The 18801-nt window shown below is 41.3% G+C and overlaps 1 protein-coding gene across 6 annotated transcripts in view; it reads left to right on the top strand.

The window, feature by feature from the left end:
• Positions 1 to 18801, top strand: part of enox2 (ecto-NOX disulfide-thiol exchanger 2) — a 192725-nt gene that overhangs the window by 118444 nt on the left and 55480 nt on the right. For all 6 annotated transcript variants that reach the window (XM_082504496.1, XM_082504497.1, XM_082504498.1 and 3 more), the window contains one exon: positions 7204 to 7335. In XM_082504496.1, the coding sequence (XP_082360622.1) occupies positions 7204 to 7335 (132 nt within the window). The remainder of the gene's footprint in view (positions 1 to 7203; positions 7336 to 18801) is intronic.

Genomic DNA, 18801 nt, shown 5'->3' with positions numbered 1-18801 from the left:
GTACATCATTTGCACATTAAAATGAGAACCCATTTCTTCCACTCAGTAATGAGATCTAGGACTTGGTGTTTTTTAACGGGTGCCGTCTAAATGCCAGATAGGTATCTGGAATGAAATGCACCTCACAAACATTGCGTATGCCATGCGTCAGCCTTTATACAGTTTAATGTAGTGCTCCACTGTTCATTGTTCATGTTTAAATTAATAAGCTGGCAATAGAGTTTTACATTATATATCGCGTCAGTGATTCATTGTGCATGTTCAAATTAATAGGCCAAGAAATGAAAAGGAAGATGCAGCCCTACCTTCCATTCCTAATGTTAGTCTCACAGATTTCCCAGCTGTCTCGTGTTTTTGTCCCAGGTGTGACAGAAATACAGGAAAATAATCTGCTTCTCTGTAATTGGGCAAATCCACACTGTTGTCATTGTGGACAGAACGATGTTGGCTTTCTCTGTAGATATGTTCATTAAAGTGACTTCCTGTCTTTCAGAGCTCATCATTCCTACAGATTAGCAGCAGCTGTTTTTGTTTCATCATTAAAGTCAGTCCTACAATCAGTTTACTCCTGCGTCCAGTCAGGCCTGCAGCACTTCTTCTGCTTCCAGCAATATTTCAGCTAAGGATGTTTTCAGTTGTGATGATTAAAGAGATTCTGAATAATCGATTGTGCGTTAACTTCCAAAGTAACACAGTGCATTTGATGTTTTGCCAAAGAATGACTTCTTCTGAGTGGTATATGGCAGAGGAGGAAGGGGAAAAACTTGATTGTTGTATTTATTCCCAGCCATCCATAAATCCATCCGTTTATCCACTTTCTACCCCAATCCAAGGCCGCTTCACGGGGTCAGCACCCTTCCAGCTAAAATGTATAATTTGCCCAAACTTTCTGTCTAGTGCTTTTAATTTTTCCTTCATAGAGTTGTCGTCAGTCAATTCATAGGGAAAATGTTAGTTTCAGTAAGAACTGGGCAAGTGGACCATTACAGCAGCAGACCTGGGTAACTTTGATATGGAATTGTTCTGCAGCTGTTGGTAAATGTTTGCCAGCGTTATGGTTTCTGATTTATTTCAGGCTCCTCAGAAGTCTGATATTTATTGGACGGCAGATATTGTTTTGTGGTGCAGTAATTAAGGAGCTAGCAGTCAAGGGGATTGTATGGGAGAAGAGGCAGAGCCCAGAAGCTTTGGGAGGAAGCAACAACGAAATCATTTGCCTGCTGTTGCTTACCAGGGCTGAAGCCGACGTAGCAAAGATTCTGCAACACAATTGATTGTGCAGCAAGTTGAAGCTTGTTTTGCTTGGTGGTGTACAGATGCATCCACCGGTATCATCTTACCATAAAACTTCATATTTCGACCAATCAAAATGTTCAGAATCACCTGTGTATGTGGGAAAGCACTGCAGGAAACTGCACTGAGAGTTTGAAGCTTTTGCACAATTTCATCCAACAATGCAAACCAGTAAATTATACATTTCAGGAACTTCCAAAGAAAGTGTGGAAGAGAGTCTTCATTGATTTCCTTACCAAGCGCCAGCTTTAGAGACATACGATACTTTACAAGCATCCGATAGAGGCCCCAGCCCCCATCGCATTATTGAAATGCCTTGATAATATTGATGTGGTCAGGTTTCTACTCTGTTTGTGATCTCTCTTTTTCTCTCTTTCATGCTTTTTATCTCCCATCCCTCTTACCCCACCCCAAGATGTCGGAGTAATCTGTTCTTGTCTGTCACCTCTCTCAACCCGATAAGGAGGGGAAGAGCCATGCTCCCGTCCAGGAACGGATGTTTCTCCTTGACAACATTGACGCAAACACAAGGGCCTCTGCTCTATTTGTATAAAAATAGCTCCAGATAAGGAAGTAGACATTGAAGTTGTTTACTATAAGTAATATGCCTATCACTGAAGTCTTCAGAAAGACCTCTTTTAGTGAGATGAATGCTGATGTCCACTGTGCATCACCGCGTCTGTTTCTGTTTCTCAGTCATTGCCACTTGTCATATTGTGGGTTTATGGCTCTTCAACCCCCCCGATGTGCGCTAGTGTGGCGTCTTTGCTTCATAGCGCAGTCTAATCATGCAATATTTTCTTAAAAGACACAACAGCAGCATTGAGCCATTTCAAATCCAGCGATGAAACTCATTTGGGGAATTGAAATTAGGCATTTAGCTGTACTTGCTGAGCAAAGCTTGTTGGAGTCATGAGAGAGCAGCAGTAATTTGTTGGTTTATTATGTCAGCAGTATTATCCAGTTACTCTCAGCGTGGATGACTTGTTGGGATGAGCGAATTAAAGCATGGGTTTTATCATTTTTATTACAAACATATTAGCAACAATAGCAGCTTTTGTTGAGTCTTTGCTCTCACTAGTGTGCTCGCAGTGGCACAATAACTGTAATTCATAGCTAGAATGAAAATATGGAACTGTGATTCTTACGTTATTATGGGTCAGCGCATGATCAACACTTTGTAGTCTTACAGATATTATATAAAAGAAGCCGTTTACTAAAAGGGAAGATCTATGCAGCATCAGTACATAAGGGTGTTGCAGTTTGACTGTTTGTGCTTTGCTTTGTGGCGACAGTTTCATGTGGTTTGTAGTGAACAACGAACCCGTTTTCCTTTATCAGTTAAAAATTGGCACATTTTTATAAGGAAATGCCTTTTTATTTAAAAATTCTGCAGAGAAAGTAGTATTTCCTGCACTTTGATTAAGCAGTGGAGTCTTTATAAGCGTGAGCGCTTGATTGGACTATAATATACATTATGCATTAGTCATTAGATATGCATTGGTCTCTTAGTATTTTTTTGTGGAGCTGGAATTTCACCTCTGCTGAGAATTGGTGTTGGGGTTAGTTTTTCCAATCCAATTTTAGAGTCCGTAATTTGATTTGACAACCTCCGCTGCCACCACCTCACTAAACCCACAGTCACCTGTTGGACACAAAGATACACTCTCAGCCATCAAATTGCAATGAATTTATTTGCAGTCAGTTGCTGGGAGTATTTTGTAACACCTATTTTCAGCAGCACTGCATTATGGTTAAAATCTTAAGGCTGTTTAGCCCTCTGTACAATGAACAATGCCTGAGGTTGCCTCTTATTCACATTTGCCAGGTGATGAAATTTCTTCCTACGTCACCGTACAGCACCATGAATCTTGTAGTTTGTAGTCGGCTATTTGACAGACAGCGTCTGTATTTAAGGCGGTTTGGCTTTTGTATTGCTGTAAAATAATATTTCTCCTTATTTTTCTTCAAATAAAGCTAATGTCTGGGAAAAAGTCATGGACACAAGTGCAAGATGCTGAAAGAAAAAGTTGGATAAGCAGTCACAAAAAAATATCTGTCTCGACATCACCAGCAGTGCTAACTGATTACAACGTCAAACTAACCTAACAGATCTGAGACTCTCTCTCAGCACTCGTCTCTCATTAATGATTTTATGTATCAGAAACACCGAGGTGATTGAAAGGGAAACAGCACAGGGAGTTTCTTACCCCTTTCCCCCCCCCCCATGAGGCCAGACTGTCTTCAGGCCTTGTCTGTCATCTTTACGTCTTCACTTTGTTGTCCTCTTTTTGGGTCCTAAGTGAGACGCAGTGCAGTATAACACTCTGGGCATTTTTGCCTTTGCTACCACTAATTACCAGACCCCTACTAGTTTTATCATAATTAACAGATCAAAGACGCAGAAAGAAGGGCAGTCATGCATTATTAAACACACACACTCTGTACGTATATGTGCCTGTGTATGTTAGTCACGTAAGTCATTGAAAAAATCGTGATCTTTATGAACCGATTTATCCGTTTTGAGAAGGTTTTCATAATTTATCAAAGATAAAGTCGTACAAATTGTCCTCAAAAGGAGATTTTCTACTATTGCGTAAGTCTGATCTTCGTGGTTTTAGGCTCTAAGTATTTTTCACATATGAAGTAGTTTTTTTATTATTTATCTCACATACTCAGAGACAGTTGCAGATAAACACACAGACCTCAGGAGACTTCGGGAGAGGTTTAGGTTAAAGATGTATCAGTTGTTCTGCACATTGCGTCTTCTGCATTAAAGGCATCTAGGGCAGTCATTTTTTCTTTCCTTGTAAATGTATGTTACTGTACTCATGATTCTTGATGGAAAGTGGCAGATTTCTCTTCCAATGTTTTGCCTGAAACTAACAAGTCAGAACATAGTGTGGAACAAATATTTGGGGTATTGGTTTTTCATTTGGTTGGAGGACATGCAGTGAACTTTAAATGTGCTTATCTGTCAGCTCAACCACTTTGTGTTCAGCAATGGAATAATATAATACATGATTGTGGGTTTTTGCTGTTCCTGCTTTGTGGTAATGACTATCATCAGTCCTCTGTGCTTTATTTAGTGCAATGTTGAAGTTCGGTTCCATTTTCTACTTTACTCTTCCGTCAGCATCACATCTATTAAGTGACCTGTTCTTTCTGTTTTTGTCTCTGCTCCGTATCTTTTATGCTCCCTCTTGAGTTCACTCTCTAGGGGCTGTAATAAACCTGTAGTTAGCTGTTAAAACCGTGTGCATTTTAGACTAAATGGCCCCCAGCGTCCCTGTGCCTGCTGTTGGGGCTTACGGCCAATGGGCCTTTAAATGACTTAATTTCCTATCTGCCTCCTGGGGGACCTTTTAGCGAAGCTAAAAGCTGGTCACAGCCCGCAGAGAGTGTCAGGAAAGACTTGGAACGGGTGGACCCCGGCTGAATCAAAATCGCTATTGCTCTAATTGCCACTGGCAAAATCCGTAATACAGACATGTGTCATAGTGATGTGGAGGTGCACACATGTTGGTCTTTTCACAGCATGTCCATTAGTATTTGTTACTGTTAGCATGCAGTCATCATTTTGAGTTTTGCTGCTTAACAAATCAGTAAGAATACAAAGCGGTTGTTAATCATTTTTATGCAGTAAAAGTAAAAGAAAATAGCTTTTTTTGAAATTTGACCTTCCCAATTTTCATCTAAGTTGTTCAAGCTGTTGCTGTGAATTTTGGACCTTTTTGGATAATAATTTAGTGATTAATAATCAAATCAGATAAGATGTCACTACTTTGGAAGACATGGGGACATGCTGTGAATAGGCCTTGCTGTCTTTGAAGCTAGACACTCGTAACCGGACTCGGTATATTAGGCATTTGTGTCATCCTAGATATTAAATGTTCAGCTTTATGTGGTGCACACATGTTACTTAAGCTAAGAGCTGAAACTGTATATAAGTTGCTATAAGTTTTCCCAAGTCATTTGACCTTGATGAATACTCTTAGATTCTGTGAGTTATTTAGGCACTTTTTATTCCATGCAGACAATTGGCTGCAAAGCAAAGTGCTCTAATCCGTGTTTTCAGTTAAAAATATTTACCAACATTGATTCTGTTATTGGCTCCCTTATCCCAGGCTCCCTTTCCTCTTTTCTGCCAAGGTGAACTTGTGCACTGTGTTTATCTGTTTCTTGGTGTGTGCTCACACATGTGTCTCCCTGTGTTGATCCTTCAGCAGCTGTTTGCCGTTTCTCCCCGAAGATCACTTACATCGATGCGATGGTGTAGGATGATTGCTTCAGGGGGAGCCAAGGCCTGTCCTTAGGGTCATAACAAAATTAAAATTCCTTTAAATATTGACATACAGGGGATGCAAGTCAGAAAAATATAATTGATTTATGAAGGACAGAGTGTATGTCTCCGAGACAGTGGATAGCAGGGTGGTTCGATGCAGGATGGGCAGCAAAAGACTGGAACAGGCTACTGCAGCTGAATTTACTTGACCTGCCACTTGATACTTTAACTTCTTTGACCTAACTAGTCAAATGCATGATAGTTTGAATGTGAGCACCACAATCAAGAAGTACACTGACCTTTAGTGAGGATTTAAAAGTACTTTAGCACTGCAGGTTTCTGTACTGTAAACTGCAGCACAGCTGTTCACCAGAGCTCACAGCCACTCTTCTCTTCCTTTATTCTAACGCCTCAAAAGTGTCCCCAGTTAATAGGGTTGTGTTAGTTAACAAGCCTGTGAAGTCCTCGTCAGCAGCATTATCACAGCGACACACACAATGTGGGTTTTATCGGGCCTCTCTATGGCAGCGATAGCAGACGGGTCTGAAATTAGCAGCTCTGAGAGGAAAGCAAAGAGGCACACGGCATTATTCCACATTCCCAGCTGTGTCTGAACACCAGGAATACCAATATAGCAGTTGTTGTTCGTCAGACGCACACATTCGTGCACACGGAGCAGACAGTTAGCACCACAGTCAGCTCTGTCACAGACCTTCTGAGGCGTGAAGTATGTGCAGGCTACAGCTCTTCTCATTATTAGGACTGTTGCCACAGCAACTTACAGGTCTGTCAGAAAGAAAAAGGTCAACCGGAGGAAAGAATTCAGAAGCATTTAGGGCTCTTGGATGGACTGCAGATGGCGAGAATAGGTCCCTGGTTTGTGTTCATGTTGGCTTTTTTTATTATGGTGACCAGAATATGCTTTATTATGCAACACTTGGAAGCAAAACCACAGATCTGGAGTTGTCTGTTTGAGATGAAATGTGCATATTTGTCCTTCTAAGTTGGAGAGTTTTCAGCTTGTCAAGGTTTAGTAGCAGACTGCCTGGCAAACGTGTGATAGAATCAGGATTTATGCTCCTCGCCTTGATAATCTTGGTTTAGCCTTTATTATTTTCTTACTCTGGTTGCAAAAGAAAGCTCAGATCTTTCATTGGAGAACTTATTGGTGTACATTTTTGTGTTGATATGTGCGAGTGTCCTCCTTCTCCCCCCCCTCCTCCTCGTGCCTTTCTAAGGCATCTGGCGCCATTTCAGCACACTCACAGAGGCAGAATGTGTCAAAAGGCCAGGCTGTTGAACCTCTGTGCACCAACTGAACAAACGACAACACGAGGAAAAATAGATTCTCTGTGACAGCGCTGCTGAAATCACTGTGGTCAGACTGACTGCAGGGTCACGGTAGCCTCGCCTCTCCTCAGACAGAACACAGACTTAAAGCAACAATTTGGCAACTAGACATGCCACGACAGCGCTGCACACTTAAAAACAGTCGTTTACCTCGGTCTTCACCACAACATGGCTCTTCTTCTGCCGTTACCTTTTTGTCATGGTGATTTGAAAGTCACTTGACTGATGCTGACGCTTTTCCTTATCCCTTTTTGTGTGTGTTTGTCCTTTTGCAGAAGGCATCTGCAACATGACAATGGACTCCAACTCGATTACAATGCCGATGTCAGACCCCAACGCCTGGGCGACAGCTATGAATAACCTGGGGATGCCTCCCATGGGAATAACTGGACAGCCACTCATGCCAGGTACCAGATTTCTCCATATAAGAACCAATCTTGTGTTGAAAATGTGACTCTGTAGCATGAAATATGAATATGGGAGGAGTTGTCCTCATATAACACAGTTGAATTGCATCAGTTTGATTTTACACATGTTGGAAACATCATTTTGCTGTCTGCAGTTCCCAGATATTGGTGACCCAACACCAAGTATGTTTTGTTTTTGTTGAATTGAATTATTGCATTTATTGCAGTTGCATTTTTGGCATAATTACCTGATTTCTTCTCATCTAAAATGGTGATTTATGTTGAAGTGCTCGCTTCAGAAATGTAGCTCTAGTTGTTAATCCATTCCCTTGATAATTATTTTATTCATCATGGCTACAGTGTTTTCCTTCTGGTTGTTTTCCTTTTAAAGACAGGAAAAATAATGAGATTATTAAACCAAATTGGAGAAGAAAAGGCAGCGTGTAGGCGGCTGTAGCTCGGAGATGGAACGGGTCAACCTGTAATCAGGTGTTCACTGGTCAGATTTCCAGCTTCTTCTTGTGGAAGTGTCATCAGTGTTTAAGTGTGTGGGATCGTCAAACTGATGTATTCATGTATGTGCCAATGGGCAACAGCGTTTTACGTGGAAGGAAAGTGCTATACGAAAGCAAATCTAACTTTTTACCTGGAGTTCGCCTCCAAAGCTTCTCAAGCACAGCATTTTAATGTCATTGTAAGAACGAAAAAGATGACATTTCATGTGTGAAGTGGGGCCTTTGTGGATTCGTAGCTCTTTTTCTTTGACTGCATTGTCAAGTGTGGATTGACTGCTGCTGTGGAGCAAAGTGGATTGTCATCAGTGTGGCTACGCTGGTCATTTTAGAGTAAGCATATTTCTTTCTTTTTTTTAAACGGCATGAGCTGAGTCACCAAGATGGGATTGCAGGCTGGTAATCTGTTTCAAACTGGCATACACACAAGCAAAGTCTGTCTGACAGATGCTGATATGACTCAGTCCCACTAGGATCAGTTAAAAGGAGCTTTTTTTGTTTTCAAACTCTGTGCTTCATGCAAGTTATAAAAGAACTGTTAAAAAACAAATGTATGCTGAGGTGACTTGTAATCGGTCATTCTTTGTCTTCCACCTTTAGCAAGTTAACGTTTCCTTGCGGCCTTTTCAGGCGGCTGTGTACTGATAAAATGCAGGTTCACATATGCCTATATATTTGTGTACATGCTGACACCGATGGCCTTCTGTACGCTCTGCTTTCCATTAATTAAATGCATTAAAGGATGCATATGAAACACTATTACCGAACTAGTCCTTAGGACACAAAACAAAACACCTGTATCAGCTTATCAAACAAGAACATTCACGCATGTTTTCATAGTTTCTCCCTTTGTTTTAATGAAATACACCAGTATCAGCACTAAAGGCATGTATTGTATTATACCTGCTGCATTATCGCTCAGCACCAAGCAATGACAAAAAATCAGTCATTGGTTTAACTTAGACCCCCGCGGAGTCATCATTTTGCGTTTCTACCTTTAAAAGCCGGAGAGCAGTCAGTCAAATGCTGGAGTCATTCATATGTATATTAGGTCGTTACCTAGGAATTCTGGAGGGAGGGGAGTGGGGGTGAGTGATTGAGGGGGTGGGGGAGTGGAGTGTTTCAGTTTGCCATCTTAGGGAGAAATCAACACATGTCCTTTGTATGTCCTTTGTTGCTGACATTTATTGATGAAAACAGTACAAAAAACCAACCATTTGTACACATATTTACAAATAATGATAAAAAGTGAGTGAGTACAATTCAACATTTTCAGCAATCACTCACAATCCTGGCACTGCCACGGTATCTGTCGTCTGCATTTACCACATGTGTACCTGTAGCAGTGAACACATCGCACAGTGGCCTGATTTTTTTTGCATCTGTGTTTGACCTGACACGTGTGCATGAAAGGTAGAAGCCTGGGGATGCTAGTGTTAAAAGCAGCTGCTTCAACTGTTTGGAACCTCTCCATTTTGGGGATTAGAACGGTGAAATTTCATTTATTTGCTCATTTATCCCACACTCTTACAACCTCAAAGTGCATTTTGTATGCGCCAGGTTGAGCTACTGTGTCCCGATCTACCGCTAAAATATCCAGCCTTACCGATTGCTTTGCTATCTATAACATTAGGTTCAGCAGCAACCTCCCACTCTCCATCTCTGAAGAGTTATTCTGCCATGTCTTTTCTCTCTTCTCAGTTGAAAGCCTTTCCCTAAAGCCTTTTATAAATCACTTCCCACTTCTTAGCTGAAATGCACTTTCATATTTGAAATATGCCAGGCTGGTGTGTGTGTGTGTGTGTGTGTGTGTGTGTATATATGCACTTGGAGGCGAACTGTCTTCCAAATGCACTCCTCGGGAAATATTAAGGGAAACACACACAGACGCAGGCATTGCGTATTTCAAATATAGTAGAAGTCTTTCCAGTAAAGAGAAAGAGAAGTCAGAAGTGACACCAAAAAAGTCTCATAAAGATGGAAACCAGACAGATTTTGCCTGTTTGAAAGTTTTAACACTGATCTGACCATCCCAGACAAGTTCCATATTGCTGACTAAGAATGAAAAATACATGTTTCCTTGATTTGATTTCAGCCAAAAAACATTCATTTTGCTTATCGGTTCCTTCTGTTTCTGGGGCAGCATCAGGAAAGTAAACACAGGGATGAGGTCTTGAAGACGGTTCTGTCCAACCAAATGGCAAGAGAGCAATGTACTTGCTTACAGAGGAGGTCAGCCCTTAATTCATTTTCCAGCTAGCTGCTGGAAGACTGACTGTATAAGGTTTGTATTTTCTGCAAAACATACCCACCTTTGGTAGCTTTTCAGCCTAAACTGGCGAAGTCAGTTGGTGTACTTGGTGGTCATTTTGGTCAACATCCAGCTACGAATGCAGTTTTAAGATCTTCCCCAAACAAATCAGTTCAAGGGGGAAACAAACCAGACTCTGGTTCAGTCAGAATAAACAACACAGATTTGAGATGAAAACCAATGCTGGAAGGTGGACATAAACACATCTTTTCAAGAGTCTATATTGCAGCTGAAGTGTATGTGTGAAGCGGACTGATGGCCCCCTACTGAGATTCTCTCTTGGAACTTTATTTGCAGCAGTTGAAGACCTTTTCAGAGCAGTAATTTAAATTCATAGCAGAAAAGGCACACAACTAAAACACTAATGATGCCCGTACCAGTAATCCAGGGTGCACAATATGAGATCCGTGAAACTCACACCTGTAGATGGAATGCAGCAATTAGTGTTATTAGCCGCACCTGTGTGTCCAAGGAAAATGTCTGCTGTGAGAAAGGCCAATTAAACTGCTTTTAAACTTAGTCAGACGCTCAGACAAGTTTGCCTTACAACCTGATTTTGATGTGGTAAGAAGGAAAACGGTGTGTGTTTGTGCGTGTTTGTGTGTTTGTGCGTGTGTATGAAAGAATGGCTTCGAGGCCGACACACCCACACAGATGTTTTCTGCTGTCTCATTAGACTTATGCCTCAGTTCAGCTCCATCATAAAAGATTACTGGTAGTGTATAACTGGAAGTAGCTAATTACACTTCAGTACGGTTCTTAGGTATATTTTACCAGGCTTGTAGCACATTGATCAATGGTTTGATCAATGTGCTTTCATCCGACCACATTCTTACTGGTTAGGCAATCATGGGTGTGACTTCTACAATAACGCTTTCATTTAATATTAAAATTATTTTAGCTGTATTATAGCTTGCATGTTGACATTTTGATTGCCTTTAATGCGAGCTGACTGACTTCATGCAGTATCATGTTGATGGAGCTGAGAGAGGGAGGTGTAATTTATTCCACTCCAAGAGGTGCAATAAACCAGCAAGGGAGTGAAGATGTTGGTCAAGTGTTGTTTGTTCACACCCACGCGACCTTAGGAAGAGTTTTCATCAGGCAAATGCCATGTGGTGGGTTTAGCTTCAGTTTTCAAAGCATTTAAATCTCGATTAGAGTGAAACATTAGATGTCAGAAGAAATTTCAGAAGGGTGATGGGTTGAGCCAAATCAGAAGATCTGCTGTTCATCTGCTCTTTATGAACGGAGTTCATCCCAGTAAATTCTTAAACACTCAGACTTTATTCAATTACTCTGCAATGAACATCTGGACTCGAACCCTATTTAAAAATAAATAAATAAATACACAGCTGACAGCTAACTTATAGTATTCTGTCAGCAGGCTGTACAGAAATGGAAATTGATGCTTTCTCAACCAGATAAACGCCACAAAAATAATTATATGTAATATTGAAATGTGCGAATTGTCTTATCATCTGTCTCCAGTCAGAAGGAGTTTTACATTTTCCTCCAGTGCATTTTCCACTAATTTCAAAGCATGAAAAAAAACATGCAAGTGGATCCACTTGAGCACAACCATCTTCTTTGCCTGTCTCAGTAGGACAAAATAGCTCAAGGTTAGCCACTATACATATGTGCATTCAGCTTTCATAAACTGTTCAGTTCTGTCGTAGAGGTTTCTTTTGGTAAATTTAGATTCTTCCGTTTCATTATGAACTCTTATGAAATCTCTGAACACGAAGCAGGAGGCACACACACTCATCAAAGACTTATGCTGTCATGCAGCATTTGTTGCCAGGGCACCTTTGCCTTTGAAGAAATCCAGGTGGATTAGTTATTGATTCCCCATCATGACTGTACATCATCTTTTTTTCCTTTTATTTTCACCTCTAACCAATGGGGAGAACACTCTCTCGGTCTTTTTGTCTGTCTTTGATTTTTGACGGCATTTCTGCACGAGTACACTTTGTCATATGTTTCCTGCATGTAGAGTTATGTGAGATTTTTATGTCAGTTCTAGGTTCATTCATTAAACGGACTGCCTGTGCCAGACCACTTTCCCAAGACATTAAAGTCTGCCTCTGTTTCATCCACTGTGAGCCCAGAATGTATTTCTACACTGCAGAGTCTTTCCCTGCCTCCAGCCAAGTGGGTTTATCCAGACAGACAGCTGGATAAACAGACTTCTGTGGGCATAGCCTTCAACTCTCTGCAGCCTCTCAAAGTCTAGTGCACATCTACAATGATGACAGTTTTATTTCTGTAGCTGGACTGGGTAATGGTTATGTATATTAGAAAGTTTTGTGATGTGTGTTTGTGTTACACAGAGAGAGAGATTGGACTCGGGCAATAGGCGTGAGGTTGTACATACTGTATGATTTATGATCTTTATGCTGCAGAGGATTTTTGTGGTCTGCTTCCAACTGGTGCTGGATGGTTCCTAGAAGTTGCTTGAAGGCTTTTGTGATTGATTTTTTTTCCTTTTGTTTGCATTGTATTTACCTAACTAATTCAGTGTCCCCATACTGTTGCTGCTTCTGTCAATTCTGAATAAATGAATATATCTGTTGCATTTATGCATGTCCTACAGGAGGGATCTGCTTGCTTTTCAGGGGTTTCATACTCTTTGATTTCCTGTTTAAAAGGGTTTTTGTGGATGTGGAAAAAAGAAAAATTACACTCAAAACTGCCCTCTGTAAAATCAGCATGCTGAACTTTGATTTTTTCCTTTTTCTTCAGGAATTGGGTTGTAGTAACTGATTACCATCTTTAAATATGCACAAAGTAGTACTTGAACAGAACTTTGAAAAGAAACACTAGTTGACGAGTTCAGCGCCTTGCCTGATGGACTAACAGTGCACCATAAGTAGCCTAGTTTAGGAAATGTCAAACTACAGCCTGCTGCATTGATGGAAGGAGTGTTTTTCTGGCTTATGTAAATTACATTGAATTGTGCAGACCAGCATCAGCTTGAGATATTTAAGAAAACTCTCACCCACCCCCCAAAAAAGAGCAGAGAACCGAAAGAAACCAGAGACTAGAAAACCAGACGCATGCACATATGCAGTAGATGTAACTTATGCCATTGTGCTAATATTAGTTCAGTAGGTCTAATAAAATAAGCCAAAGAAGTAGTTACTCACATTACAGCCACATTGAAGCCCCAAGGTACCAGCTAGGTGTGGTAGGTTTTAGTGTAAAGGGTAAATGAACACGATAGCTTGGAGCCTACTAGTGCAGGAGGTTGTTGACAAGGCCTAGCTTTTCCACACAGCTCAGCAGAGAAGTACAACAGTCCTGGAAGCAAATAACACAAATCATCTGAGGAGAAGAGGCAGCAGGGCAAATTGCATCTCAGCAGGGGAGGAAACGCACATCCAGTACAAATGGCAAACTCTATTGATCGGAAGGCCAGACTTCAGGACAATTGAATGTAAAGAATCTGACCCACGTGTGACAGCGAAGGTGGGGTCTATTGTATCTGTAGGAAATATTGATTGGAGTGTATGGTCTTGAACTCTAACAGTGTCACTTTTAGTGAAGTCGTGCTATTCTGCTGACTGTGTGCAGTGTGATCTAGTATGTAGAATACCAGCAGTTCAAATAGTAAGGTGAAGCCTTTCATTTGTCAGGAATTCAGAAGACTCAGAGGTAATGGAGTTTGACAGTCAGTCTTCCCCCAACATCATGGGGAGTGATCCAGTGTTTGAAAGTGCCATGGGAATTTTAGAGGGGAGGTTGTAGTCAAAAACAAAAAAGCTCAAGTTGTTAATCTGGTTATTTTTGTTCTTATAACCAGCAGTAATACAACTGGTTACATTACATTACAAACAAGGTATGGAGGCCTATCTCCGCCCACCACCACTTCCCCTGCCAGTGGCGGACTCCCTCAGGTGTCGGTGCGTTGGTGGTTCTTTGTGTCTGGGGGTGGGCGTCCGGGTACACACCGGCTCACTCCTTGGCGGCCGCTTATCGGGGCCTGGAGCCTGGGGCTCGCTCGGGCCCCTTCGGAGGTGGGGTGCCCCCGGCCTCTCGGCCTGGGGCTCGGTCACTCAGGCACAGCTGGCTGCCGGCGGAGCTCACGGGCGCGTCACTGCAACTCCCCCTGGCTTCTGCTCCGCGGCTGCTGAGTGAGCCCTCATCTGGGACTCTCCTCAGCTCTTACTGGGACAGTGGCGCGGCTGCCCCTCTGTTGGTCTTCCTTGGTCTCTTGTGTTCTGGGGGCCTCTGGATGTCTGGAGTTTTGATCTCCTCCATACCCGCTTCACACCCCGGAGGACGGGGCTGTGGCCCCCCCACACTCCCTAGCAGATCATTACATGGAGAAACCTTTGGAATGCAAGCGCGCTGATCCACACAGGTATGCACACGGGTGTTCACTGCTCGTAGACCCAAATTACACCTTTCTTGGCTGCTACTTCGAAGCACATCTGTCCTGCGTGCTGCACAACAACATTGAATATTTAGTATTTACTGCTGTTTACACTTAGCTAGATTAATGCGATGGTGTTGTGTTTAGTATGTTGCTTTGTTTTTTTTTTCTGCTTGTTTTCTATTCTTCTCTCAACAGGTGATCCAGGAGATTTTTATTTTTTTTCTCCCCCCCTTTCTCACTGTCCCTCTCCCCTTCTGTTTTTCCTTTCCTTCCTCTTTCTTTCTCCCTTTCCTATCCCTCACTCATGTCTGTCCCGTCTGTAACATCTGAAAATAAAATATAATAAATAATAAAAACAAAGATCGACCAAATGGACCAATACGGCAATGCCACGATGATCCATTTGGCAAAGTAAATCCATTGGGTATCCTTGTTGGTCTTCAGACAACAATTCTGACGGCTAAAGAACCAAATGGGACAGGCAAAAAAAAAAGAAAAAAAAATACATTACATGGTGCAGTCGTCTGAGCTGAATGCTCGTGGATAAGTTGACATCTTTAACATTCACAAAGCTAAAATAGTGAAAACTGTGATAATGGAACAAATGTTGCAAACAGTAACTAGAACATCTGGTTTCAAGATTTTTGAGATCTGACACAGATATCCTCCGCATGTCCTCCTCCTAGGGGCTTCACCTTGTATTTCCCCTCCCTTCGTAAGTATTCCCTTTAGTCCCACACATCCAGACTATAAGCAGAACCAGATTCATGGCTATAGAGTTACCCCCTGTACATTTCTCACTACATACAGACCTCCCAAGATGGTTTTAGTTATTTAAGACAGTATAGTGTAACCGCCATTCTGCAGAGCAATTGGCCTGATTTGAAGCCTGCACAAGTTCCCGATCTTTGTTTGTTTCTGATACAGAAAATCGAAGTAGTCTCCTTCATTTTTGTATACACAGTTATTAGGCTTTGTTTTGAGAGAGATTCTATAATTATTACTTGTCGCTCAGTGTCTCGCACTTCTAATAATGCCAGTAATGGATCACTATATTTCACAGACTTTATCTCATGTTCTTTTTCTTTTTTTGTTTGTTTTTGATATGAATTAACTATTCAACTAATATGTGCACCAACCAACAGCTGGTGCCTGATGCCACATTGCAAAGAATATAAACACATATATACGTAAAATTGTTGTTTTTATTCTTGGTCTCAGAATATTGTTGATGGATTCGGATATACAAATATGTTATATATAAATAGTCTTTCAGATCAAACAGTGGTCAAAATTAATTTGGCTTTGCCCATCAAGTCCCAGTTACAAAGAAATAACCATTGCAGTAATTTCTTTCCAATAATATGAATACACTGTTAGAGTGACCACAGCAAGTAACATTTTAACTCTTATTAGGGTCAATACAAATTGCCAGTTATTGGCTATAAGGTTAAATCTGTTTTGCTTAACCAGTGACTTTTGACTGGCTCAATGCTCGCACCACATTTTAGACGAGTAAAAGACTTCTGTAATAATCGTTATAGTAGATGTCTGTTTTCACACAAATGATGGCTTTGATTAGCTAATTTAGTTTCTCACATTTGGAGACAAATCTACTCTTTGGACAAAAGAGAAATTTGTAGGACTAACAGCAGATGCTGGCTTGGCCGCACACATTTCACCATAAGGAAAGCATTCGACACTTCACACACACGTATTTGCAAGTTTGTCAGAATTAATTTAGATGCACATATATTTGCATGAATACACACACAAGCTCAAACACTCTGGAGAATATATAAGCAGACTCCAGGGACAGACAAGTGTTCCCTGAATAAACAAACGTTCCTTTGTCTGTCGCTTCCCACTCATCCTCTTTCTTTCCCCACAGCTGCCACGAACCCCTGCACCACTGTACACACTGTGGAATATATAAAAAGTTAGTGTCATGCCTCATTACTCATTTAAAAAGGACTCCTCATATGATAGGATATGAATCTGGGCTCTCTCGTTCTCACGCATTAGCTCACCTGGATTAACATCAGGAAATACATTACATGACAGTCATTCCTTTGCCGTAAGCGTTTTCCAATCCCTGGACTGAAAGCTGTGTCCCTTTCTGCTGACTGCTCAGAAGCAGCAGTGGGACGATGCCAGAGGTTTTTGGCTGCACGTAGGCGGACAGAGCGGAGAGGCAAAGCCTTCCCCTACCTCGACTATACAATACATGTGGAAAAAAATAGAACAGTACTTATAGAGCTGCTGAAATAGGACTTTTCTGACCGTTCTCACCAATCTACTTCAAATGTGTTTGCCTGTTGTAGGCTATATATTGTTAAAAGCTGGATTTCTTATGGAGATTTGAGTATACAAGCAGCAGATGAAGACAATGGACTTTGGAGGGCAGCATAAGAGAACTGATTCCTATTTGGATGTAATCGAATAGAGAGATGAAATAACTTTTATGAACAGCAAGTAGATAGTTTCTCTCTATCCTGCAGCTTGCAGCTCACAAGAAATGTTGCAGTAAAAGAAATTAAGTCTGAGATGTTCATATGAAAATGTAAAGGGGGTGACTTTTGGTAGAAATTGAGCGAGGCGGCCTCTGGTAAGGTTCCAGGTGGCATGGGTAGCTCGCCTCATTAAAGAATATTATCCAGCACTGCCTCACGGCAGCTGCCTATGCCCCCCCACCACCACCCACCGCTGACTCTGCTAGAAGGGACGTTTACCCTGGAAATCAGAGAGGAGAACGGGGGAGGGAAGAGGAGGATGACATTAATAGCCAGGAGCTTCACATAATCAAATCTGCGCGTCTTGATTGACGGGCAACTCAGAATGTAATTACTTTGAACAAACCTCCAGGAACTAGATTGTTTAACATCAAAAGAACATCATCAAGAAGAACAAGAGGAAAATGAATGAGAGTAGAATAACCTCAGAGGCCAGCGTTGTGTGTGCACTCATGCATGTGACTGTACAAGAAAGAGGTGTTGCAGGAAGATGTTTGTGCGTTTCAGTTTTCCACACTGGGAGAAAATAGAGACTAAAGCTGAAAGACAAGCGTAGTAAACACAATCAGACAGATGTGCGGCTACGTGTGGGTGGACCCAGCCCCAGGTATCTTTTGTTTTTCTTACACAAGAGGACCCTTGTGCTCTCTAAGTCTCTCTGTGGGGTTTCTACCGAGTCAGAGAGACCTCTCCTTCAGCTCTCAATGAGTTCACACTATTTTTGCTAGTGTGACGTGTATCTCCACCAAACTGTTTAATATGCATCATTTATACAAAAATGTTAATGTTTTCTAAACACAAGAAAAGTTGCACTGAAAATCACTCAACGCCATTTTTACCTTAAAGATTATATTTTGAATATTAGACGGTAGTAGTCCAGCTAGTCCGCTGCCAAATAAACAGCCATGTTTAATGTTTACATTACAAATCCAGAGTCTCAGCGCCCAAGACGGTCTCTTTAAATTTCTTGTTTTGTTAAAACGGTTCAAATATTTTGTGTGTATTGATTAGTTCAGAATGGTCTCCTTGTATTCTGTTGGTGGACTGATTGAGTAACTGACTAATCATTTCATCTCATCCTTGTCCAATTGTGCTATTGTTGAATCACAAATCTGGGTCTTGTTATCTGGGCTTGCCTCTGAATTAGTGCTCCTTTTGCTTAACTGGTTGACTGAATTAAACGTAAGTAATAGCCTCTTATAGCTGTGCCCAATCATGTCCTCATTATTTTGCATGTGCTGCCCCTCGGTTTTTTGTAAATTTGCAATTAAGTATCATTCCATTATTGTTACACCCACAGGCTTCCGAAGCTTCGTTTATTAAAGCTGAATTGACATCGTTGTGAAGATGTTTCTGTTTCTGGGAGCAACAGTTGTTTGTGCCTTAACCCACATGACTTAGACAGTTTATCATTTTTTATCATTTGTTTTTGCAGCAATTCTGCAGCACACACGCGTCTCTTATACATTCTTTTTTTATAACTGTGCAAATCACAATGGCCTAGAATCACATTGGCCTAGATTAATTTTTTCTCTTCATTTGTCTTTAATTTAGTGTTTGTTTTAATTCTTCAGTTTCTAAGATCCTTTAAATGTCTTCCTTCTCCTTAATTCGTCTCTCAATACAAGTTTTGGCAGCCATTACTGTGGTTTTTGTGTTAAAGGTGTGAAGGGTGATGGCGATGGAGCTATTTGGTTGCTTGTCTTTTTATGATTATCACAGTGGAGCTTAGTACTTAGAGGGAACAGG

Source organism: Aulonocara stuartgranti (genome assembly GCF_965226115.1).
Source record: "Aulonocara stuartgranti genome assembly, chromosome: 2".
NCBI lineage: Eukaryota > Metazoa > Chordata > Actinopteri > Cichliformes > Cichlidae > Aulonocara > Aulonocara stuartgranti.
Note: the sequence above shows the minus strand (reverse complement) of the source record. Positions and strands in the feature narration are given on the sequence as shown.